Genomic DNA, 26,696 nt, shown 5'->3' with positions numbered 1-26,696 from the left:
TATATAAGTGTGTAAGTATATAAGTGTGTGTGTGTTTGACATTGAATACATTTTATTATAATATAGTTGTATATAATGCAACATTTACTTTTGTCCCATGGCCCTCAATAAAGTTTGATTTTTGGTCCTTCATATTAAAAATTTGGGACACTCTGGTATAAGTTATCACGAGCTAAATGTGTGTATGAGAGCAGATAACAAGGTCTAGGTGACCTGTAAAATGCCCAATGTGTCATTTTATGGTTCATATGAGCGCTCACACTGGTCCAGACTTCTCAGTGGACCACTACCCAGGAGTCCCTGCAACAGACAGCTTATGAAAAGGACGTTCAAATGCTCAACTCACCTTCATGGCATCCAGCGCTTGCCGTAAATTACTCTTGTCTGTGGCATCATGGGTGTGTTTCACCAGTTCCTGTCAGGAAGAAAGCGGGATATGAGTTTTTACGGGCCATGTCTCAGTGTCTTATTATCACCAGATGATGATGAACACAGCAGACAGTCAGATGTACAGGAGCGAAGCCGTGCTGGAGGACATCTGTCACTCTCGCACGCTCTCATAACTCCTACTCATCACTGTGCAGATTGTTTACCAACAATATAGAGAGAACATTTAGATAGTAGTCATCTGAAATGTAACGTCATGCTCTAGTGTTTTAAATTAAGTTAACACAAGTAATTGTGTTATATTAGAGTCATAATTTGACTTTTCCTAATTCAGTGACACAGAATTGACAGGACTTAAAAAAATTATTATCCATTATTTTATTATTCAATTCTATTCATTTATTTTTTTCAATTAATAAATTGTTTTGAATTTGTTTTCATTTGATTTGAAAAGAAAAATTAATTGCCCTGACATTTTTTTTTATCCACTTACATATTTGCTACATGAGCAGTATATAAACCTATCACATAAATTATTCCTCTGAAACACACCTATTATAAATTAAAAGTGGCAATTTCAGTTGACAGAAAAATATAATGAAGTAAAATAAATTAATAAATATACTAACCAAGGAATTGAACATAGGAGGAAATGTTTTTATGGGATTTCCAATATTTAATATTAGCTGAGCAGGATGGTGCATTAATAAAGTGTTGATTTTTTACTTCATAGGTTACACTGAGAGAGTTTTATTTGATTTCACATGTTGTGTTCATCAAGCCCTGCTCCGAAAAACAGGAGGTGGCTCTTATACTATTAAAATAGTAAACCAAAAATAATCAAATAAACAAGGTTATTATGTGGCAAGCATTACAATACAATGATAATACAAACATACACAGAATGGCATGTCTTTCTATCTTACGATCTCTTTTGGCGACACACACACACACACACACACACACACCCCCAAGCTGAAATAATATCCCAACCTGCATCGCAGGTTCAAGAATTGAAATGAGAAGCAAAAGGTTTTTGTGGGGTTGAAATTGCCTTCCTGCTCCGGGATGAAGTAAACAAGACATCTGGGCCAGTCTGTAGTATAAGGGAGGGTGCTATGAATGTCCTTTACTCAGGTCTGATAAATGGCTTCCTTTTGGCCTAAGAGATATATTGCCATCCAGCACAAGCCAAATCCCCTGCGTCAGTCAAGCTGAACCTGCGCATTATTATCAGCAGAAAGATGGACATCACCTTATTTTTCATTCTCACTTCCTTCTGCCCTCACACAGCGAGAGAGAGAGAGAGAGAGAGAGAGAGAAAGGAGGTATGACACGAACACAACAGATTATCGCAGAAATAAAATGCAGCCAATCTCTTATCTAAACGTTTGCAGAATTCCAGAAGAATATCGTTCGAATGTGATTTCACAGGCCTGCATCACAGTATTGTAATGTCTGGTCCACTTTGCACCTTTTAATGTCTAATAACTACCCAATTGTTCAAATTCTGCTCAAAATTTGTCACTTTGTTGCTATCAATGTGAACAACTTGAAAAATATTACCACTTTAAACTGATATTTATTGGCTTAGTCAGAAATTTTTTCTTAAAAGCATAATTTTTTATGTCTAAGTTTTACATCCTGATTTGCAACCATTACTTTTACAACCCCTTCTTTGTATGGTTACAGTAAAAATATAATTTTCAAAATATGGACATACTGTACACTAGAGCCCGACCGATATGGGTTTTTTGGGGCCAATACCGATATTAGGGAGTAAAAAAAGGATATCGATATATCGGCCGATATTCTTTGTGTATATTATAGTACAGTACCAGTCAAAAGTTTGGACACTTTCCCATTCGTGTGTCCACACATTTGACTGGTACTATATATAGAATACAGTATATACATAAACAGAATATATATACATAAACACATTTTTTGCAATGATCACTCAAATGTGGTGATCAAACACTTATAATGACGTGACAGAGATACGTAATGGAGGCAGGGCATTTAACAATTTAACAATAAACTTTATTATCCAAAATGAGTCTGACATCAGTGCACTGAACAGTAAAGTTGAAGTTTATTCAACTTTAATTCAATTCAATTCCATTCAACTTTATTCCGTTAAAGTTTATTTCACTTCGAAACATTCATTCACGGATCTGCACTACTGTCTTCACACACAGACGGAACTTACTAGAGAAGTGTGAATTGTGACATAATATACCTCTGTAAATAAATACAATATAAATTCACGTCTCGCACACTTTAATGCCCTTTGAATGTAATGTGTACGTTCCCTTGGAACTGGAATCATGGCGGAATTTCATGTGAAGTCCACTTTGCAGGGCACTTACGGTCGAATAAGACAACACTTGAATGCTGCTGCCTGAACAAGTCCTTACTGAAGTGAAAGTGTTGACTGGTGTCACTATCTCGCGAATGCGCCGGCGGATCTCCACCAAATTCGGGGGATCCCTTCAGCTCAAGGAGCCCTCTTGAGCGCCACCCTCCGCGCGTCGGTAGCCCCCCGGGATCGCTTGATTGGTCGGAGCCAGGTCCGCGAATTTAACCACCCGTAACTCCCGAACCCTGGGGGCTATCGACGCGGGGGTGGTCTCATTCGAAAGCAGGTCTCTAGATGTACACTCGATTAATGTTCGATAGGGTTCCTCGAGCTGAAAGGATCCCCCGAATTTGGTGCGGATTCGCCGCGCCGTTACGGAGATATGGCCGTTCAAAGTTTCAATGGTTTTCCATAGACTTAAGCTTTAAAACATTTCATCCAGGTCGCCAATAGCAAACAATGGAGCAAATGGACAAACTAAGTAATTACACCATTTCAAGCAGTTTATCTGCGTTATATGTTCTGTAAAAAAATTTCATATCAGCGGCATATTCGCCGATACCGATATATCGGCAACAGGCTGTTACAGAGGAGGCTCCCATACCTTATGAAGTATCAACTCTACACCAAAGCTGAGAAATGCGAGTTTCACCAAACACACCCACCTACTTCATGCTGTCAGACGACAAGAACAACAAGCTAACCGACTTCGACGTCCCGGTCCAGAGTACACACCGGGCCAATGGGTATGGCTCTCGACTAAAGATCTCCGCCTCCGGTTACCATGTAAAAAGCTCAGTCCCAGGTATGTTGGTCCCTTCAGAATTTCTAGACAAATAACTCCAGTATCATTCCGTTTAGAACTGCCTTCTAATTATCGTATTTCTCCCACATTCCATGTATCACTGCTTAAACCCGCTGGTGGTCCGAGAGGAGAGACGGAGGAGGGAGCCAGGCCGCAGACTCCCCTGCCTATCCTGGTTGACGGCGAGGAGGCGTATCGAGTGCACAAGTTGCTAGACTCCAGACGCCGGGGCGGCACCCTCCAGTATCTGGTCAATTGGGAGGGGTTCGGTCCGGAGGAGAGATCTTGGATCAGAGCTGGAGATATCCTGGACCCCACTCTCACTGAATAGTTTCACAGGACGCATCCAGAGAAACCGGCCCCTCTACCTCGTGGAAGACCCCTGCTTCCTCGCGTCAGGAGCCGCTCGCAGGGGGAGGGCTCTGTTACAGAGGAGGCTGTCGCCGCCCCTCTGACTACCATGACCAAACGTCACACATCCAGACTGATTTGGTCCCCAGAGTCACGTCTGGCCTTCGACGAATTAAAAACTCGGTTCACCACTGCTCCTATTCTCCGACATCCAGACCCAGAGCGCGCATTCATTGTGGAGGTCGACGCTTCTAACACCGGGGTAGACGCTATACTATCTCAACGTCATGGTTCGCCAGCTAAGATGTACCCATGTGCTTTCTTGTCCCGCAAACTGACCGCCACCGAACGGAACTACAAGGCTCTGTTACAGAGGAGGCTCCCGTACCGCCTCCTCCGCACCACAGAGGGAACTGTCCCCAGAATATTAGCGATCTCCCATTCGGACTCCATTTCCCATCATCCCTCATACCTGGGACTGATTACACAACCATACCTGCACCTCATTTACACACTCACACACACACACATATAAGCCACAACATTACACGGACTCTTTGCGAAGTCTTGATTTGCCCTGGCTGTCATACCAAATTCATCCAGGACTGTATCACGTGTCAGACTTCCAAATCACCCAGACAACTCCCGGCCGGCCTGCTACAACCACTACCGACACCACAACGACCTTGGTCTCATATCGCCATCGACTTCATCACCGACCTACCCAATTCCCAAGGTAACACCACCATACTCACAATCATAGACCGATTCTCCAAAGCCTGCTGTCTAATTCCTTTACCCAAGCTCCCCACAGCCTTCGAAACCGCCATTCCTGATTCTCTGATTGTTATCTGCCTGCCCCGACTTGGATTGTTTCACCTGGACTCTGTTTGCTAGCCGCTTGCCCCGATCGCTCGCCTGGTTCAAGATTCTGTCTCTGCCTTGTCTCTGCTGTTCTGCCTTGCCGGTATTTGACCCTGTATTGTCTGACTATTCTTAATAAAACTGCAAATGGATCCAAACCCTTCTGACGTGTCGCACCACAGGCTCATATCGGCCGATAATATCGGCAAAACGATATATCGGTCGGGCTCTACTGTACACTATCATTCAAAAGTCAGTAAAAATGTTTCCATGGCTTTTTAAAAAGTCTTATGCTCACCAAGGCATTTATTTGATCAAAAATACAGCTAAAACAGTAATATTGTGAATATATCATTACAATTTAAAATAACTGTTTAATATGTGATGACAAAGCTGCAGCCATTACTCCACTCTTCAGTGTCACATAATACATGGTTATTATTGTAACCTATAATTAAAACTTATACTATTAAAAACACTGTTGTTGAAAATTTAACTAAAATTAAATTGAATATAAATATTCAAAACTTGATGACTAAAATAAGGTTAAGTTGAGGCACTAAAATTCCTAAAAAAAAATAAAACTGAAATAAAAATAAATTCAACCTACAAATAGTATGTTTGAAAAACAAAATCTAATAAAAATTGCAAAAGCGCATAACAAAATTACTGAAATGAAAATGAAAAAAGAAAACAGCAAAAAATAATAATTATTAAAAGCTATTTTAAAATATATAAAAAACTATAACATAAATAATACTAAAGTAACACTAAATCCATCAGAAATCATTCTAATAGGCTGATTTGGTGTGCAGGAAACATGTCTTATTATTATCAATGTTGCAAACAGTTATGCTGCTTAATAGTTTCATAAATAAATGAATGAATGAATGAATGAATGAATGAATGAATTTAAGACTAGATAAGATTTACAATTATTTAATTTAATTTTTTAATTTAAATATACAAATATTAGAATCCCTTATATTAGATTATTTATGAATTTTGATTATAACTCATTATGTAAAGCTGGCTTGCTCTTTCTCTCAATGGCCAAGGCTTCCTCCAGCAGAGCAAAGAACAGAGAAAGACAGTCTGTCACACGCTAGCCTGCTCTCCAGAGGGGCAGCAGACAGACAGACGCTCTCCACAGGCTCATATCCTCACACACACACACACACACACACACACACACATTCCCTAAACCCACAGCTGGCCAGATGGGCAAGGAGGTGAACTGAGCTGTGGACAGCCTTGCAGGCATGCTAAGTACACACACACACACACACACACACACACACAGAAAACACCTTCGCTGTTCTGTCCGCTGAGAGCCGAAAGGTTCCTGCAACAGCAGGAGGATCGCGGTGGCTTCGGTTCACACACGCTATGCACATCTCCTTCCTCTGCTTTTCTATTTCTCTCTCGCCTTCGTTCACATTTATTTTTAAATCCCCTCATAGCTGGGTCATGCAGTAGACCTAACGTGTGATGGACAGAGACACACTATGAAATATTCATGCCAGTCTGTGTGAGGTGTTTGTGGAAAAGGGCCAGACCAAACATACATGACTGGATAAAGCATGCTGCTTGCTCATTATGTGGATTATACTGCCCCTACCGGAGGAATCTGGAATTTATTACACTGCCACCTACTGGTGGATTTCAAACATGCATTATGCTGCTTCTAAGTTGAAGAGTAAAACATGGACTCCACTGCCCCTAGTGGACATTAGCAGTAAAGCAGTCATTTGTCTGAAGACTATGGAAGAAGAATTGACCCTATTTTTTTTACAGTCCATTAGGGCACATTAATCAGTGCATATTATTATATAGATGATAGATTTAGTTAACTAAATCTAAATTTTTTTTAAATAAAATAGATGTTAACTAAAATAATACATACAAAACAAACCAAAACGGAAATATTTTTTTTTAAATAAAAAAAACCTAATTGACAAAGACAAAACCACAATAAAATTACATTTTTACTAAAACTTTAAAACTTTAAATTAAAAATGAAAACAGAAAAAAATTATACTTCAAATTATACTAATAATAAATTAATTAATATATAATATTTTTTTTAAATCACATTAGTATCTCTAATTCTAAAATAACACTGCTTTAATGAGCAGGAATACAGCAAAATTATTTCAGACCTGTAGAAGTAGATGATACTTCAGGACTCTCTGCATCGGAACCACCAGAAGATCTCTCAGAGTAAACTTCCCGTTATTGGCTCGTTTGGAACATAACTGAAATTAATTTTTAAAAAAAACACATATGTGACTGTGACATGACTGTTCTGTAAATAAATGAAGAGAGCAAAACGTTGAAATAAACTGTTCATAAATATTCTGCACCGTTCTCAACCACCAGGTGTCTAACAGCAAATAAACTTCAGTTTTGGTAGTGAAACGTAAGAACTACTTTCATAAATAATTTCATAACAAATTAATTTTATGCTGTACAAAGGGTCAAAATAATGTCACTTCCTCAGTGGAAAAGTCTAATGTTCTTTAGAAATGTTACATTATTTTTATAATGAGGGGAGACAAAATCACGTAACAAAATGCAGAGTACATCCAAACCTACAACTAACTGAATACCAATTAAATAGGCTGCATTATTTAAATGACACTTTTTATTAAAATATTAGATAGTTTGTTGTATGTTAGATACTAGTTCTTCTTAACATTTCCAAGTTCTCACAAGAAATATGTGTGCCTTTGATGCTAAAAAAAAGTGTCCAGTATTCATGGAAAATGCCACTTATGACCCGAGAGATGTTTTATGAATATAGTCTGACAATGTCTTACCTCTAACATCTGCCTGACGTCCTCTCTGTTCTTACAGATGTCATCCAAACACGCAATGGCTGATTCTACTTGACTGCAGTATTTCCCATACAGGACTAATCTATCAGACAGGAAAACAGACACATGTGAGAAGGGGAAGGAGGGTTTCATTCTTTTAATCGCTGAAGGGCTAAATCAATCACCTTTCTTTGTATTTTATAAAGATCTGAAACAGGTTACTGGCGTTATGCATGAGCACTGAATCCTGGACCTCTCTCAGAAGACTCGTGTGCACCTTCACAAGGTCCTGGTACAATACAGAACATCAAAATATTAGGCGATAAGAACAATGACACAGTGATTCATGCTAAAATGTGTCCTCCGTTAGAGGCAGTTTGTGACTCACTGGTATATTGATGAACACTTTTTCAATCTCCACACTGGACAGTGACTGTCCCAGAGGCTTCATAAAGAACTGTGGGTGGAGAAAAGAAAAATACTAATTAAGAAGTTGCTATGGATAAGCTAATGCACACAATAAAGTTATATTGCAATATAATCAATCTTTGTGGAAATGTACCTTGTTTTTATCATAGTAACTATAATAGAAATGTTGTATATTCATACTAAGATTTCAAATAAATGAATACATTTTAATGATGATGATGATGAACATTTAATAAGGAATATTATTATTATCCACTGTGTAAATGGACCATGGTTTTTTATAGTTACAACAATTAACATGTTGTATATTCATACTAATATAAAAAATTAAACAAATAATTTATTATTATTATTATTAATACATAAATAGTACTACTACTACTACTACTACTACTACTAATAATAATAATAATAATAATAATTATTATTATTATTATTATAACTATAATAATAATAATAAGTAAATAAATAAATAACAGCAGCAATAAAGCTATATTACAAAATTATTTTTGATCCACTGTGGAAATTGACCATGGTTTTATTGTAGTAACTATAATAGAAATGTTGTATATTCATACTAAGATTTAAAATAAACATCAATCATAAAATGAGTATTAAAAACAATATTTTTATTGATAGTTATAGTTTCTAAATGTGTTTAGGCGGTTTTTAAGCATTTTCAAAACCATACATTGTTTTCAGAATATTTGTCATTTTATTTTTTTTATTTCTTTAATGTGATCATAATGGTGGCTTATAGCAAGTTACTAGAAGGCAACTGTAACAATAATTGGTATTCTATGGTATTTCTATGGTATTTTGCCAGCAACCATGGGTATCATGGTAAAATATTGCACAGTAAGTTAAATCTAAACATGGTAAAAAGATTCATCCATGATTTGAGCTGTGGTTACTATGGTTTTTATACAAATGATGTGTCACATTACATCTAGCAGACACTTGGCAGATCTCATACACTGCATTAAAGCTATAATATTACAGCAGGTCTGACTGTGCAGTTCTAAAGAGGCCTCACTTTCTCTATGGAGTCCAGTGACTCTGTGTATTTCTCCTCAGTCTGTTTGATTTCCATCAGACAACAGCTTCTGATGTCCGTCTCGGCCTGTTTCTGTAATTACAGCAGCAAGAGAGTGAAACAGAGAGCTTTGTATGACTTGCAACCCAAAGCGTGTTTATATACTGTATAAAGCCTTTCAGTGAACTCACCTGCGGTTGTACCAGCTCAACCTTCATCAGATCTTCATACACCTCTCCTCCCTCATCATCATCATACACACAGTCGTAGAGATCTTCCTCATCCTCAACACCATTCTCACTGAGACACACAGACCAACATTTAGAGCTTCTCCAAAGGTTTTAGTTCAGTATATAAAACTACTATCTGACTACAGGCAGTTTACAGTAAGCAGAGAGAAATACGTTGGACGTTGGAACAGAAAAACCCCTAAGAGGACAGCGAGATATGTTCAAATGCTTCAGCATATCCAATATACTGGAGAAAAAAGGCCTCTTCTAGAAAATTGCTCATGAGGGGTTTTAAAACGATAATGTTTCCCTCTTCTAAATTAAACACACGGTTTTCAGCTACAGCACAAGCAAGAGCCAAGAGACATTATAGCTGAGTCAGGCCTTAAAATCACTCAGATATGTTCTCCAGACGGGTGTAAAAGAACGACAGAGAGACAAACTGTGTTGATTTCGTTTCCTAACCATATCTGTAGTTCGAATCTATTACGAAACGCCTTCAAGGAAAAGTCTCTCTCTGACAGGGATCAAATCGTACAGGCACATCCCCCTCCAGGGAAAAGCACTCAACAAACACATTTCATATGAACAAACCATCACATGTGGAAAACAACTCTCTGCTAGAGGGCCTTGTTTATGTGTGGCTAAGAAACAGATGTGATGAGGTCGAGCCAAAACATAGTGACAGCAGCATCAATATTTGCTAAGCATAATATCAAATCCTCAAGCTTGTCATATGAGGAGAACAGACATTTATGCTGATGCTACTTGTTGGCCTACTTAACGGCCTGTTACTCAGCAGAATCACTTTTATTGCTCAGAAGCAGTGTAGTTATCGTTGACTAGATATAGATTGTTAACTAAAAATAAGGCTGGAATAAAATGAAATATAAATAATAGAAAATATTGGTGGTGTGGCATCTGTGATCTCATATGACAGTGTGATTCAGCTACAGTTTCTCCACATATACTGACATTCATCCACTGACTGCTGATCCACTGTAGGAGTGGCTTATGTGGCTTGAAATATAGTGCGCTCATAATCGAGAGATCAAGAAAGTATAACACTTCTGGACTGTGGTGTGACAAAATAGCAGATCAAGTGGCACCGCAGGGCTCTTCATGGTCCTGTAATCCTATGACTGTGTTTGTTGTTGCCTGTCTGCTGGAATAGGAGACCCTATACGTGGCAGCAGTGGAAACGAGAGGACACAGGCCAAAGGCAAAATCTGACAGTTTGCATCTGAGGCTGTTAACAGCTGTACAGCTGCAATAACCCTTGGTGTGTCTGTATATATATATGTTATTATATGAAACAGTTGCTTTTTCAAGTTTTATGAGGTGATTTTTAAGTATTTTGTACAACATTGTAAACATTCTATCATATTAACACTGTTTTTTAAAGTGTTAATCAATTTTAATGCACCATCTCACTATAAATTAATAAAATTTAATACACTGCTGCTCAAACATTTAGCGTTGCTATTTGCAATGTTTTTGAAAGAAGACTCACCAAGGCTGCATTTATTTGAGCAAAATACAGTAAAACAGCACTATTGTAAAATTTTAAATAACTGTTTTCTATTTAAATAGAATTTATTCCTGTGATTGCACACCTGATTGTTCATCATTTCTCCAGTCTTCAGTGTCACATGATCCTTCAGAAATCATTTTAATATGCTGATCTATTGATCATTTCTCATCATTGTCAATTTTGAAAACAGTGCTGTTTAATAATTTTGTGGAAACCATGATACAGTTTTTTCAGGTTTTGTTTATGAGCGGAATGTTTAATATAACAGCATTTATTTGAAATAGATTTTTTTTGTACCAGTGTAAAAGCCTTTTGTGTCACTTTTGGTAACTTTAACATTTGCTTGTTGATAAATTATTAATTAATCTTACTGACCCCAAACTTTTGAATGGCAGCGTAAATTAATACATCTTAATATATTTGTATACACATTTTATGACAGGGTTTAATTCAACTTAAGAGTGTCACTTTCTGACATGTAAAGATACAGTATATAATAAAATAAAAACATTTGTTTATGGATTAACAAAGAAGTATTTTTAACACATATGTAAGTGAGTGCATCTATAAGTAGGACAGTATGTGTGTGGCACACATTATCTCATGACTCATCATGTTAACATCAACCTAAGCACTCCTATGTGCTCCAGCCTGAGGCTCCTATATCTAACAGAGAGATTGCAGTGAGCTAAAGGTTAAAATATCAGGAGGAAGAGAAACACTGTAAGCAGAAAAATTACTCACTCTATCAGATCCTCTAGATGGTTATAAATGTCTTCATCCTCAACACTCTCTTCTGTGGGAAACAGCCTAGAATAGAAAGAGAGAGAGACAGAGAGAGAGATATAATATGAATTTTCATCCGCTGCACTCTTAAAATACTTATAATTATTCATTTCTTCTTTTTCAAATACCTTATTCCAGTCTGCTGTGCAATGTGTGTATGAGAGAGTTTGGACAGTGTGTCCATAACCTTAGAGAAAAAGATAAGAAAAATCATGATTATTTGTTAAGTAAGGGATTGTATATAATCAGACAGTTATTATTGTTAACTACACTGCTACTTCCTAAATAAATGGACATGAAATATTGATTAAAGCAGAAAATATATTACATGAAAATGAAAGAGACAACATGAAACTACCACAGATATGCAAGATATTCACCGACTGGATCAATAATCAATTATGCAGTTTAGCGGTCTTTATACAAAATTATCTGACCACCAAATTTCAACATTATCAATCAGAATTAAACCATGTGAAAATTAATGTTCTCTATAAACTGCATAACAGAACATAAAATGTGATACGTCAGTAACACTGTCATTTATATGCATTTAAATATGAATAGGCCTATTTATTTTCATTATAAAATACCCATTAAGTATTATAAATGAAATTTGTTTGTAAATGTTAACGATGAAAGATATGATATACAAAGATTTAAACTCATCATCTTTCGTTTTGAAAAAACAGCACCTCAACATTAGTACCAGCAGAGGTCAGTGTGCATCAATATTTCTTTATCAGCCTCTGACACGGAAAAAGAATGAAATTTATCATGTATGCTCTGTTATCACCAAGAGTGTTCACACTAATGAGCAACTCTTCATAGCATTAAATTCAACACATCAACGCCAGACTTCCCGATCAGGTCATGCACAGGTGTGCATTTAAATGCAAACAGACACAAACCTGGTCAAACAATTATATGCACAATTATAGCACAGTCAAAAATCACCAATTAACACTAAAACATCAGATCTGTGCCTTTTTAGAATGCATAATTTCAGCTGTATTCAGATTTCCATATCTATGATGAGCACATTGGTAATTTGTGCATTCGAACTCATAGCGCCTGCGGAAGATGTGTTCAGAAATCAATTGCAATCACACCGGCTTAGCTGAACTCTGCTGTGTGCACGGCAACTGAATTAAATTATGAATACAGAGCACAGACTGAGTCAAGCATGGACCCGTCAATCTCTGCACGCTACTCTGACCATTTTGCTGACTTGAGCCCACCTGCCACTGAGATGAGTGTGTGTGGGGGATTTCAGCTAATATTGGGGCAATAAAATGCAAAAGAGGAGAAATAGTGGCTTGGTGGCTAACAGGGAGGAGGGATAATAGAGGGAGAAAGAAAGAAAGAAAGAAAGAAAGAAAGAAAGAAAGAGAAAGATGCTCATCTTGTCTTTCTAGATTCAGTCTTTCAAAGAGATCTGATCCAGCACATTTGACCTTATATGCAACCAGCCTGGCACGTTAAGGGGAAATAACTTCTTATAATTCATTGTTGGGGAACCAGTCAGTATGGCCTTTTGGGAACAAATGTGTCAGTTTTGAACCTGAAAACTTTCACTTTAAGGCCTTTCTGTGCATTTCCCACAAGAAAAACACATGTAAAAAGGCACTAAATTATGTAATCAATATGTTTTAAAGGGGTCATATGATGCGATTTCAAGTTTTCCTTTCTCTTTGGAGTGTTACAAGCTGATTGTGCACAGATAAGATCCCTGAAGTTGCAAAGACTAAAGTCTCAAAACCAAAGAGATATTCTTTATCAAAGTTAAGACTCTGCCACGCCCCCCTAAAACGGCTCGTTCTAACACGCCCCCACATATCTACCTCACTATGTGGCAATATTAGCATAATGCGCCCAAATGTTCACGCAAAGAAAGAAGGCGTGGTTTCAGTAACCGCAGTTAGTGTTGAAGCAGCCAGGTCAGGGAGACGCTGTGTGTTTCTAGGCGAAAGCAAAAGCACTTTATTTGGCCTTCCGAAAGTAGATGCATTTAGGAATCTTTAAGATTACTTACAACAGAACAGCAATGCATTTTATGGACAACCGTTTCGTGAACCTAGGAGAGGAGGTAATTCTGACTTTACTATGACAATCTGGCGCTTCTGAATAAGCTACTGTTTTGTTTTTTGAACATTAAAGCATGTCAACATATTCTGTTACACCAAATACACCAAATAATGATCTTTAAAAAGGCATCATATGACCCCTTTAATGGTTGAACCTTTAAGATTTAAGATTTTCTTTCTTCAGTGGAACACAAAAGCAGAAGTTTAAAGGAAATCAGAAATAAATTGGAAAAATGTTTGCATTACATCACTTGCTCTCCGCTAATTCCTCTACAGTGAATGGGTGCCGTCAGAATGAGTCCAAACAGCTGATAAAAACATCACAATAATCCACAAGTAATCCACACAACTCATAAAGTCCAGAAGCAATGGTTTAAAGTTAAAATGCCTTGATGGATTTGTTTATTACAAACACAAAACATAAATTGATGGACTGTGGATTACTTGTGGATTACTGTGATGTTTTATCAGCTGTTTGGACTCTCATCCTGATGGCACCCATTCACTGCAGAGGATCCATTGTTGGGCAAGTGATGTAATGCTAAATCTCTCCAAATCTGTCTAAACAAGAAAACAAATTGTAAATCTAAATATTGGATCGTCATCTAAATCTTTAACAATGTTCACACTGTTCTTTTGCAATGAAATCTAATGGTGACCTGGGGCTTTCAAGCTCCAAAAATTACAAAAAGTACCACAAACGTGCTATAAAAATAGTTTATATGACTAATACACTACTTTACAAGTCTTCTGAAATTACACAATAGATTTTAAGCCACGTGGACTATTTTTATGTTTTTTAATGGTGTTTTCTTGGGGTTTTTTTTTTTTTGGTTGTTGATTTACAGCCCACATTCAGTTTTATTGTATGCAGAAGAGCAGCATAAACATCCCGTTTAACATTTCTTTTTGTGCTTTACAAGAAAAGAAAATCATACAGGTTTGGAAGAAGATAATGGTGTTTTTCTTCAAAAAGCAAAAACTCTTCCTGTCACCTCACTTACCCAAAAACACACATTGGCGGCATATGAAACTGTCTGTCTATCTGTTCGTTCATGTCATATATCTTGTGTTTGGGAAATCTCAGCTGGGATTTCCACCCTCCCACCCTCATATCTGCACCTCGCTATATTGTAACACTTACGCTTCAAAAAGGAAATTACATGATTTGTATTCAGGCCTATCACAGTATGTTCCAACAGTTTTGGCAGTCAACACCCTGTATATTTAGTGTTACGCTTTTCACAAATACTGGATGCAGAGACATCAGTGCTGATAGAAGACACACATGCGAACACAGGAAATTATAATACAGTTAAAAAGAGATGAACGGTTTGTCTGGCTTCCTGTTTAGGAAGCTCTACACTACGGCTAAAACAAACTGAGAAAATCTCAAAGGTGCAAGTGTTCACTTTCATTGTGTTTCTCATTAAAACCGGCACAGCACAGAACAGGAAGACCAAAAATGGAGCTGGTGCAAACTAAGCAATGGTTACTTTCACTTTTAAGAGGTAATAGACCATCTCGTCATTGCAAAAAATAGCACAGAGCTTTTTATGACACAAAATTTAAACCTTTCTAAGTGTGCTAGGGAAAATTTGAGTGCCTGACATGCTACTTTTAGAAAAGGGAAGATGCATTGGGAGTTTAAGGCAGACGGACCATCAAAATAGAACAAGTGGATAAAGCATAGAGAGAAAAGCCCCTTTATTTCCAGGATCTGATTGCATCTGTAAGGGCTTACATAGCACGGTGAAGAAGAGGAAAGGATGGAACTGTTTCTAACAGGTGGTGTGCTTCAAAGACCCCCTGTAAACCCAGCAAATTGAGTCACGGTGGATCCGCGACCTCAGACTGTTTCCTGAGGATAACAATAACTTTGGGAATGTTTCTCTCTGCGAATATTTAAGGGGTTGTCTCTGAAATACAATCGCTCTGTTTCTTTTAAAAGTGATGAAAGTTTTTGTAGATGCAGATTCACTGAAGTGACAGAAAAAAGATTTCGGTATGACTCTTAAGTGTGCTAAGTGAGTCTGTTGGAGTCTAGTTTCATATTCTAAAAAAACATTGTGGCTTTTCTCCTATTTATAATTCAACACACAAAGATTTCATAAGAACAGAGAAATAAGAAAAAAGAAATGATTCAGACATTTTTCTCTGAGCTTTTTAATCAGATTAAATCAGATCACGAGTTCCTTGAAAACATGTTAATATTAAAAACTATTTAGCATTTTTGGGTCTTAAAAGTGAAAATATTATATAATATATATAATAAAACTACATGGAATTTTTTTTTTTAATATATACAAAATTTTCATGTATTATTAGATCAGATTAGATATTTATTCATGTTTTAAGCCATGTTTTAATCTTTTAATAGTCTTTAATTATTACATTAAATTAAATAATAAATGAAAATAAGAATATATGAACTGATGTGTAGAGGCTACTTAATAGATGGTGTGAAATATTGATTAGAGGAATATTTATAGTACTGTACATGAGAAGAAAGAGAGAAAGAGACAACAAGAAACTATTACAGCTATGCAAGATTTTTGCAGACTGGGTCAATGATCAATTATACCATTTAGTGGTCATTACACAAAAATATATTTAGTAAGTAGCAGTATTCACCTTTTAAGTCCTAAAAATGTCTCTTAATATTAAATTAAGTTGTTTTCCTCCCCATTTTTACTTTAAATGTAAGCATATGTATCAGGCAGTGTGAACATACAGTACAAATCAGCAGGACAGTCAATGGAAAATCTGCCTCACAATGTCAGATTTTCTGCATCAGCTAAACTAAGTGAGCTGCAAGTTGAAGTACAAGTAATTAACACACATTAAGGAACTGCAGTCTCCGCTGTTGAATCACAGGCACCAGGTCCAGGGACTTTCAAATTTACCGATGTCTTTAAACACCGTATATGTAATATGTCAGCCTCTCATCAGTGAAAGGAGGTGCTTAACCTAGAATATATGCACTGTCAGCATTAGAGGGTTAGACTAAATGTTATATTATTATATTAAGACATTATGTGGAACATGTCTAAACACAGTTTGATTTGTGTGTCTTTTTTAGCAACAAAGCTATACGGTGTTTAAAACGACTAGGTCATTTTAAAAGCAAATTATACCGTATTTGTGAAAAGTGCAACCCATATCATCTCCCATCTATCATCAAAGTGCAAGTACATGTTTCCTGTCTGTCTCTTGTCTTGTCTTTATCTGTCTCAATCTATTCCCTGCTCTTTAATGTCTCAAGTACAGAGCATGACACAGATAAACTAATCAGATAGTCCTTGTTTGGCACCAGCAGCCTACATACAAGGTCACTGGCAAGATCCTTTCAAACACACTTGCCGGTGTACATACACACAAACGCACACACAGATGCACAAGTACAAACAGTTTCATATTTACTGGAAAGCCAATTAATATGCAAATATTAGAAAAGTTCTGACTCCTAAAGCTATTTAAAGTAACAAACAGCAAAACGGATCAAGTTTATTTGCAATAAATAAAAGAAATTAAAAAATATGTATTATTCACTCTGGATGCTCTGTCTATTTACTATACTGTATTTTGTGGCACTCTGTGTAGTTTTATGATTACTCATTTGCAGAATGCATTTACATGTGCATAATTTTTGAATCACTCTTGGACTTTGCAACCAGTTAATCAAAAAATACTCATGCTCATGTTTCAACATGTTGATTTTTTTCCACATATACTGTTGTATCCTTTTTTATATATCAAGATTTCAGATTAAAATTTATATGAATGCAAATGGGAACACTGGAGCACGGAACTAGCAACACTAAGGTAGATCAGGATGAGAACGTATGAACTAATGTGTATAGAGCCCTCTCAAAACCATTTTTTTTTTCCCCAATTCTGTTTTATTTTTCCCAAATTTCAAATTTGTTTTTTCTGGATTCCTTTTTTATTTCAATTGTTCTGACTTATTTTAAATGTATTTAAAATTGTTAAATTAAATTTTAGTAGTAATTAATTTAAATTATAAAACGTGCACAATTTAACAACAAAAATATGTTGAAATATGTTTTATTATTTTCTCAAATTCTCAAATTTTATTTTTCATAAATTTTGTGTTTTTGTTTAGATTTTTCAGGATTAAATTTGAGTCATTTAATGAAAATTTAATAATCAAAAAGCATGTATAATAATCAATTAATGAGACTACAACTGCTTAATAATTCATTACATTTTTTAAAATAATAGGGCCCTTTGAATTGATTTATTTTTTCTGAAATTCTGTATGTGTTTGAACTTTTCTAGATGTATGATTTAATGCAAATTTATCCTCAAAACCGGTGTAAATCAAATGAAGGAATAAAACATTAACTATTTAATCTGATAAAATGAAGTAGACAAAACAGCGCCATTCATTTTCATCCATATCTATCTATGTCTTTTGCTGTTCAAAATTCACAGTCACTAGTCCATATCGTGATTTTGACTAGTGTCCAGCACTACTTTTGATTTATCCATCCAAAATTCAAAATTCAATGACATTTTTATCCACAATTCTGTCCGTATTTTCCACACCGCAGAAATCATAGGGCCTTACACTATGCATAGTTTGAATGCATTAGTTTGCTTTGGATAAAAGCATTTAGCTAATGCATAAACATAAATGTTAATCATCTTTAAGTCAGAAATTAAACAGAAAGTATAAATAGTCCATGTAGTCTCTCATTTAATATCAGGTCAAAAAAATAAAAATGAGCAATTAGCAAAATGATGCTTCGTAGTTTAAAGTACAGTAATAGCATGTCACGTCAGCCTTCTAAAAGTATATATTTTATCTACTCAGATGCATAACCTAAATACACATATCACATCTAAAGTCAACAGAATCAGCTTTATTCTTCTCAAAGAAATTAAGGTTTTGCAATGGTTTTGCAACCAGTGTTTCTCAACTCCAGTCCTCGGGACGCACCTGCCAGAATTTAGACATTGAGAAACACTGCTTTAAACTGCTATATTCTGTGCTTTTCTACATTTACATTATTACAAGACAAAACCTCATACCTCAATCAATACCATGCTCACTGCATTCTGATTCAGAATAAAATCATGCATAAAATAATACAAGATTTTTTTTCCCAGACTTAAACATCTTGAATGAATCTTGTAACTTGTTTATATTATGCCATATACTTCAGCCATTTCACAACAGTTTTATCTTTCACATAAAACACAGACCTCAGAGACAGTTTACATACTGTAAATATTTAAAACTAGTCTCAAAAGCTTAAATTTGATTGTAAAAAAACAGTGCTGTAAAACATCTCTATTCCCTGATGCTATTCTCCATAATGACACTGTACTGTACTTTTACATTCAGTAAGAGTGAATGTTTAATTATGAGCCTCAATCAGATGTTAATGTCCTCCAGCAGCCTTTGTGGTCTATTTCTGTGTCTCTGTCTAAAAGCAGACAAGCATTGTTTCATATAGACTCAACTAAGAGACCATTATGGCTCACAGACTTTTATAGCCACTCTCTTATTTCTCCCTCTCTGCGGTTTTCCTGAAGGTACGTTCCTCAAGCGTCCCTTACTTTTAGATTCCAGATCAGTGATTATGGATCACTGGAGCTTAATATAATGCCATCCAGAGATCTCAGAGGAACGCTGACTGACACTGGTACAGAAGCTGTTTAATGGGTCCCGTGACTGTCAAGGTGATATATAACATGACAATGAAATGAATTTTTAATCCAGTTACAATTTTTACCATTTTTATGCAGATTAATTATTCATTTTACTCATCCGTGCTTTCATGGCAGTACCGTAATTAAAGCAGAGCTCAGAGACAGTACAATACAGCCTTATAAATAAAACCACAGCAGCTGAAAGCAGAATACACTTACAGATGTTTTAACCTGAGGAATGGCATGACCAGCCAGAATGAGGGGTCTGTAATGACTGAAAATTATCGGCAGTCATATGCATATTTAAAAACACTAATTTGTTTAACTCCATTTATAAATCTTCAGGCCATAAACAGAGAGTCAGCTTTCTTCAGCACTCGTTGTCCACATCCCTCAAAGTGTACACTGAAAGCTCCCATTCAAAATGTATGTGCTTTCAACAAAAAACACTCATCTAATGGAATAGATATAACATTAAAATGAACTTTCTGACTCAATGATCAAGTTAGATTTGTTCAGGTTTAGAGAAATTTAGCATTACATCACTTACTCACTAACTCTGCAGTGAATGCGTGCCGTCAGAATGAGAGTCCAAACAGCTGATTAAAGCATCACAATAAACTTGTGAAGCAAAAAGCTGCGTGTTTGTAATAAATAAACTCATCATTAAGACTTTTTAACTTTAAACCGTTGCTTCTGACTAAAATACAAATACTCGACATAATATTGCCTTCTTTAGTGAAAAAAGTCATCTTGAATCAGGAGAGAAATATGCACAGTTTACCAAAAAAAAACAAAAAACAAATACAGTGGATTTTGATGTGAGAGGACAAACAGGGGATTGACTTTTTCACTGAAGGATTATGGATTATGGTATTTTGGCCAGAAGTGACAGTTTAAAGTTAAGCCTGAATGATAGATTTGTTTCTTACAAACACACAGATTTTCACTTCATTAACTGATGGCCTGAATGTTATTGTGATGTTTTTATCTGTTTGGGCTCTAATTCTGACGGCACCCATTCACTGCAGAGGATTAATTGGTGAGCAAGTGATAAGACTAAATTTCTTCAAATCTGCTCCGATAAATAAACTCATCTACATCTTGGCTGGCCTAAGAGTGTGCACATTTTGGGTGATCTATTCCTTTAAGATGTATCATATTATATAACTTTTTGTTCCACAAAAGAAATAAAAACTTTGTTTTTTGGCTTTTTTATACTAATTCAATTCCTAACAGTTCATCTGAACATCTGCAGATCGATTCCTTAACAAGACACAGTCATAAACTTCACGAACAGGATGAAATGTACTTTCTGGCCTTTATGACTGTGTTTGCAATACCACCGTTTTTGGCCAGTTCACCCTAATCTCTACGCCAATGTTCTAGGAGATGAAAACAACACTGCACAGACAGAACCAGTGCTCACGTGGAACCATATTCACAACAAGTCCTGAGTAATATTGTGCTGAAAACCCCAACGCTAACACTGATCTAAGCCAGGTGGATCCCACTTGAGAGGAAACAGCTGCTATTATGACCTACATAATGATCTCAGCTCATTGCTGTACTTCTTTTTCTGAAAAATTCTAATTTTCTTGTAACGTGAATCAGATTTAAACAGTATGTCATATCAGACAGCACATGTTGGTCATAATAGGGAACCTCACAAACTCGAGATCTTTATCACAATATGAAAATGATAACTTAGCAACAGTATTTCTCAGTGTTTCACAACCAACTGAAACTCCTCTGTAATTCCTCAACCATGGAGGAAGCACACAGCTTCTCCCACACTCACACACTGCCCACACATCCGAGAAGATTAGTCCTCCTGTACCCTGAGAGCCGGCATCCTTCAGCTTCTACAAAAATAGGAACGTTATTTAAAATATGCAAAGCAAGTGGAATTTCAGCTGAATGTCACCTGATGACGAAATGGAATCAAAAGAGTGGTGTATAACCTGTCATGTGTTCGCTTCTGCTTTGATGACATCACTGTGCTTTTGATAAACATGAGACACATTAGTTCTAAATTTCTTCAGACAGTGTGAACCCTGGATTACTAATCCATAGTCGTTGATTGACAGCTCTAAGATAAACCAGTAAAAATATGTATCCATATTTATTTTCCACATTTGTTTTACCCGTATTTTTAATTATGCATTGCACTGTGTTGTGTTTTAGGGTTGAAGGAAATGTCTGTAAATTTAATCTGTTAAGTTTACAGACATTTTCTTCAATGTACTAGAAATTTTATGCCAGGACATTATTGTTTTTCTATGGATTATTATTTTTTTTTTAACAGTGTGATGCTAATTATATGCATATAATGTTAACTTATCAATGGCGTAAACAAAGGTTTTGCGGTTGATTTAAAAAAAGTAAAGACTTACATGTTTCACTGGATTATGAAACACAAATAATCGCATATATCAATATTTGGAGTCCATAAACAATATCACACGCATGTGGTAAAATCACAAACGAAAAAAACAACAACACGGTGACGAGTGTGATATTAATTTTAAACAACAGTTCATTACGACGTTAAAATTGAGTAACCTAAATTTCAATTTTAAATTTACTTTGTTTTGAGTAAATGATTCATCCTGAATAAATCAGTGTTCTTGAACAAATGAATTGGTTCGGTTGAGTAAATGATTCAATGACTAACTTGTTTCATTCAACGATAAAGGCACAGAGAAACGATATCGTCTGAATCACTTTCAGAACGATTTTTTTTAGCTGATGAACGATAAAAACATTGGCAGCCAATCAGAATCCATCCTGCTGTCACGAGCTGGAGAATTTCAAGAGGCAGACGAGGGTGTGCTTAGAATAAACAGACAATAGCGTTCGCTAGTGTGGACGCTAATATAGTTATCTTTATAGTTATCGTTATTGTTGTGAACGTACCTTTACTCAAAGCCTTGCAGCCACCTACTAGAGGTCTTCACGGGTCCACTTGGATCCGAAAACCCAAGGTCCGACCCGAGACCCGAGCGGGTTCGGGTCCAAAACTTCGACGAGTACCTCGGACACGGGTCGGGTTCGGTATTAGCGGCCTCAGGTCTCGGGTAATTTAAAATAAACATGCTTTTCCCAAATGGACCCGATTAGACCCGAATTCTTTTAAACTATCCCGAATGCGTAGGTTACTTTCACTTTCGTGTTAAGAGAGGAACGCACATAGAAAAGGAGCATACGTTCGTAATCCTCGCACACAGACATCATTTTATAGATATGAGATCCATCAGGAAAATCCACTCGCTTCATTATGCTGCGTGTTCATGCAGGGCTTTTCTTTTTTGTGTGCAGAAGCCTTTCGCCGGAGATCAGGTTGCAGACAACAGCGAATCCATGATTAGGCTATCGATTTATCTTTTATCAATCAAACTATCACGTTTATTTTTCAAATCCACTGGTCACATTTGAAAGCGGAGCTCAGAAATACCTTGTATCCATCAGGCAGGCACTAATATAAAGTAACCTAATAATAAATTGAATAAATGTTAAATAAATCAAAGTAATGGAGAAGTGGCCAAATCAGTCAACAGGACATCGGGATTTTTACTGACTGACTGCGGGGCTGCAGGCTGTACACACGTCAATGCCGTTTACGTTCGGGTCCAGTCGGGTTCGAAAATAAATGCCGTCGGGTCGTGTCGGACTCAGGTCTAATTTCATCGGGTCTGTCTCGGGTCGGGTTTTTCTTTTAAGAAAATTAATTTATGCACGTCGGGTTCGGGTAAGAAGTGATTCGGGTCGATTCGGGTCGGGTACAGATTTTAGGACACGAGAAGACCTCTACCGCCTACTGGCTTATCGATGTAGCCAGAAAGAATATTTTAGTTGTTTAGTTAAGTTGATTTTGCTATATTTTATTGTAATTTATGCTACAGTGTATATTTTAGTAGTATTAAACATTTCTAGCACCTTATAACTAACTGTAGTATAATGAAAGTTACTATACAAATCAGCACACATTCTTATGCAGCACACTCAACACATAAACAATACTGTGTAGCTGAAGTTCCTTCTGTGATGTTTTTATGATGAAGTTATGCTAAAATATTGCGTGTATGTATTATCATCCATGTACTGCAGACTCAAAACAGTTCCTAAAAAATCTGTTCCTGCCTGCATTTCAGTCGCGTGCTTAAGACCCTCATGAAAGTTTTACTGGAGGACTCTTTAAAAGGCCTTGGGAGGACATCTTTTCTAAAGCACACAGCTTTGAGCTTCACTGAAGCTGATGGGATCCAAACAGATGGCTCGGGGGTGTGCTGGAAAAAAAAAAATCTCTGCAAACAAAAATATCTCTAATTGGCTTTAAAAATGACACCTTCAGTATAAAGCCTCGCAATGCCACGCTTCCGAGGATCAAACATCTCATAACAGCTCCAAGCACGATTCGGCTTTTGTGTTTTCATACCAAGCGCCCACTACAGACTGAAAAAATCAGTCTTTGCAGCCCACTTTGAAGAGATATGCAGCTTGAACATGATGTGTAAATAGGACACTAAGGTGGTACAAAGTGTTTGATGTTTGCAGATCTCTACACAGGACCCTCAGTGGTTATGATGAGAGTGTTAGACGCGCTCTGCAAAAAGTAATGTAATAGCGCTGACCACAGCAAGGAACTCTGCACACCAAAACACACACCTGCCTTTCATCTTCTCAGTGAGAAACATCGGAGGAAAAACAAGCAGATTTAGCAGTTCTGATTTTCAGGAAGTTTCCAGAACATTAATTAAGAAAAAAAGCAGGATTGCAAGATGTAAACTCAGAGAAAAAAGTAAAAATTACAAGACGTAAACTCAGAATTCTGAGAAAAAGGGGAGAATTGTAAGATAAAAATTGTAATTACCTTTTTTATTTTGTATTTCATGGTGGAAAAAACTGAATTGTGAATTATAATCTTAGAATTATAAGACATAAACTCTGAATTGTGAGAAAAACAACAATTCTGAGTTTAAATCTTGCAACTCTGTTCATATTTTTCGCAGAATTGCAACAGTCAGAATTGTGAGATAAAAAGTCGCAATTACCTTTTTTTTATTAAGTGGTGGAAACAGGGTTCAATATAGAGAAATATTAAGTAAAACATATGTTTTTCATTACATTAAAGGCAGTGTGACAGTAACCTAGTCCAATTTTTCAAGAACCATTTTCATCCAATGACAGTAGATGTGTTAAAGGGTCTTGTTCTCAGGAAGGGTTTGGTGTTTAAACACACACCCTCCCCCTCCATTATGGGGCCCCAGGAGTCGACCACAGGAAGCATGAGTAAGCTCGCAACTCAACCTTCAGGGAACGCCACGTAGTAAGAGGTCGACGAGTCAGGAAAGAGGAAGTGTGAATGCTTTCCAGCAGTTTACAGCTCTCTGCTCGAGGGCATGTGACTCTGTGACTGGGGTTAGACAGCCAAGCAGACAGAAACACAGACAGACAGACAGAGACAGCCATGCAACCAGGAGATCTGCTTCTGCCAGTGGCCTGATGAAACCACCGCATGTATTTGTGGACTCTTCTGCAGAGGCGTCATGCCCATTCAAAGTCAGATTTTTGAGCCAAGTGGATTTTGAATGCAGCTTCTAAAAGACAAAAAATAGCCGAGTAATATTTTCTATATTTGATACAATCACACCAGCATGATTAAATCGTTCAGCACGTCATATCATCAGCTGCTAAATTCAAATCTGCATTCGCTGGCTGGCGCGGAGCCAGATACAGACGCATTTTTAACAGTACTGCGCATTATAACAAATCACACACTATGCTGTTGAGCTTATGAATGCAATGGCCAATCAGAGGTGTTCAGATGAGTCATCGCTAAAATGCTGGTGTTTTCTTCACTCGCTTGCTGTCTGGATACCTCTTTCTGGCTAATTCTCTCGTTAGAAACAACAAACTGCAGATGTGTGTATGAATCTGTAAGTAAGATATTCATTTCACAGTGTAAACAGCTTCAGTGATTTGAATGGGAGATGTTGAGAGTGCTTGAACTCTAGACTGTCAGTGAAAATGTTCTTTGATAATGTAAATGTTCTTTGCTCGCTTTCTGTACAATGAAAGTGTTATGTTAAGTAGCCTAACTTACAATGTTTTTATTCACATTAACTTTCAATGTTAAATTCACATTAAATATAAAGTCAGTTGTATTAAAAATATGTTATGGCATGACACCCATATCTGTTACTTAAGTAAACAGAAAGGTTTTTATGTATAGTTAATAGACTACATTATTAGGCTACTTTGACCATCGCCCATTATAGATCAAGTAACATAATCTATAAAGGTGAGAATCAAGATAATTCAAAATATAGTTAATGCGTTTGGGAATGTTTCGAATAAAAAGGAAAAAAATAAATAAAACGAGTCCTATTGTGGCTGCTGTGTGTCACATGACGACCCCCACTCGTGCCCCCTCAAAAATAATGAGTTCATGACGCCCCTGCTCTTCTGCACACATAAATGTACATATATAACTATATGCACGCATATATACATTTATAGATATATGGACACAATATGCTGTATGCTATAAATACACTTAGCCACACATAGGCAGTTAGCATCTTCAATAAACAAGCTACAGGTAGTCCAAAATGCAGCGGCTAGAGTCCTTACCAGGTCAAGAAAATATGATCATATTACCCCAATTTTACAGTCTCTGCACTGGCTACCTATTAAGTTCCGTATCAGTTACAAAATATTATTACTTGCCTATAAGGCCCTTAAAGTTGCTTTGCAACGATTTGTATCGTGAAAAGCGCTATACAAATAAACTTGAATTGAATTGAATTGAATATGGCTTGCCAGGCAGTAACTGCAATTTCCTGTTATTTCAAAAAAGCATGTTTCTTCATTTTACTTTTTCAAAGACTCTAACCCTAAGTAATAAACTTATAAATAATTAAATAAATAAATAATTAAATAAACTAAATAATTAAATTAAAAATAATAAAATAAACGAAAAGCACAAATAATGCTATGTACAAAGAAACAAAATTCAAAAGTGCAACCATATAAATACAGTATGTGTGTGTGTGTGTGTAAATATGCTATTTTTTGCTGTTTGTTTTTTATGTATGTAGATATGAATTATGCATGTTTGCACTTTAGATTTTTGTTTCTACGTATTCATATATTTGTATATCAAAAGTGCGAACACACACATATATGCATGCACAGTACATACTGTATGTGTGTGTGTTTCTACATATTTATTTTCTACGTTTATTTATTTGCATATACATATGTGTGTGTGTGTGTGTGTGTGTGTGTTTGCACTTTTTTGTTTCTACGTATATATATT

At 36.4% G+C, this 26,696-nt stretch overlaps 1 protein-coding gene across 1 annotated transcript in view; it reads right to left on the bottom strand.

The window, feature by feature from the left end:
- Positions 1–26,696, bottom strand: part of LOC107677157 (guanine nucleotide exchange factor VAV3-like) — a 69,959-nt gene that overhangs the window by 20,065 nt on the left and 23,198 nt on the right. Inside the window, exons 3-11 of the mRNA XM_016471942.1 lie at positions 11,732–11,790; positions 11,562–11,627; positions 9,245–9,353; positions 9,054–9,146; positions 7,977–8,045; positions 7,774–7,877; positions 7,592–7,691; positions 6,932–7,027; positions 347–415 (exon numbers count right to left, since the gene is read on the bottom strand). Coding sequence (XP_016327428.1) covers positions 347–415; positions 6,932–7,027; positions 7,592–7,691; positions 7,774–7,877; positions 7,977–8,045; positions 9,054–9,146; positions 9,245–9,353; positions 11,562–11,627; positions 11,732–11,790 — 765 coding nt within the window. The remainder of the gene's footprint in view (positions 1–346; positions 416–6,931; positions 7,028–7,591; positions 7,692–7,773; positions 7,878–7,976; positions 8,046–9,053; positions 9,147–9,244; positions 9,354–11,561; positions 11,628–11,731; positions 11,791–26,696) is intronic.

Source organism: Sinocyclocheilus anshuiensis, unplaced genomic scaffold (genome assembly GCF_001515605.1).
Source record: "Sinocyclocheilus anshuiensis isolate Anshui unplaced genomic scaffold, SAMN03320099.WGS_v1.1 scaffold392, whole genome shotgun sequence".
Lineage (NCBI taxonomy): Eukaryota > Metazoa > Chordata > Actinopteri > Cypriniformes > Cyprinidae > Sinocyclocheilus > Sinocyclocheilus anshuiensis.
The sequence above is the reverse complement of the archived record's forward strand: the minus strand, read 5'-3'. Positions and strand labels throughout refer to the sequence as shown.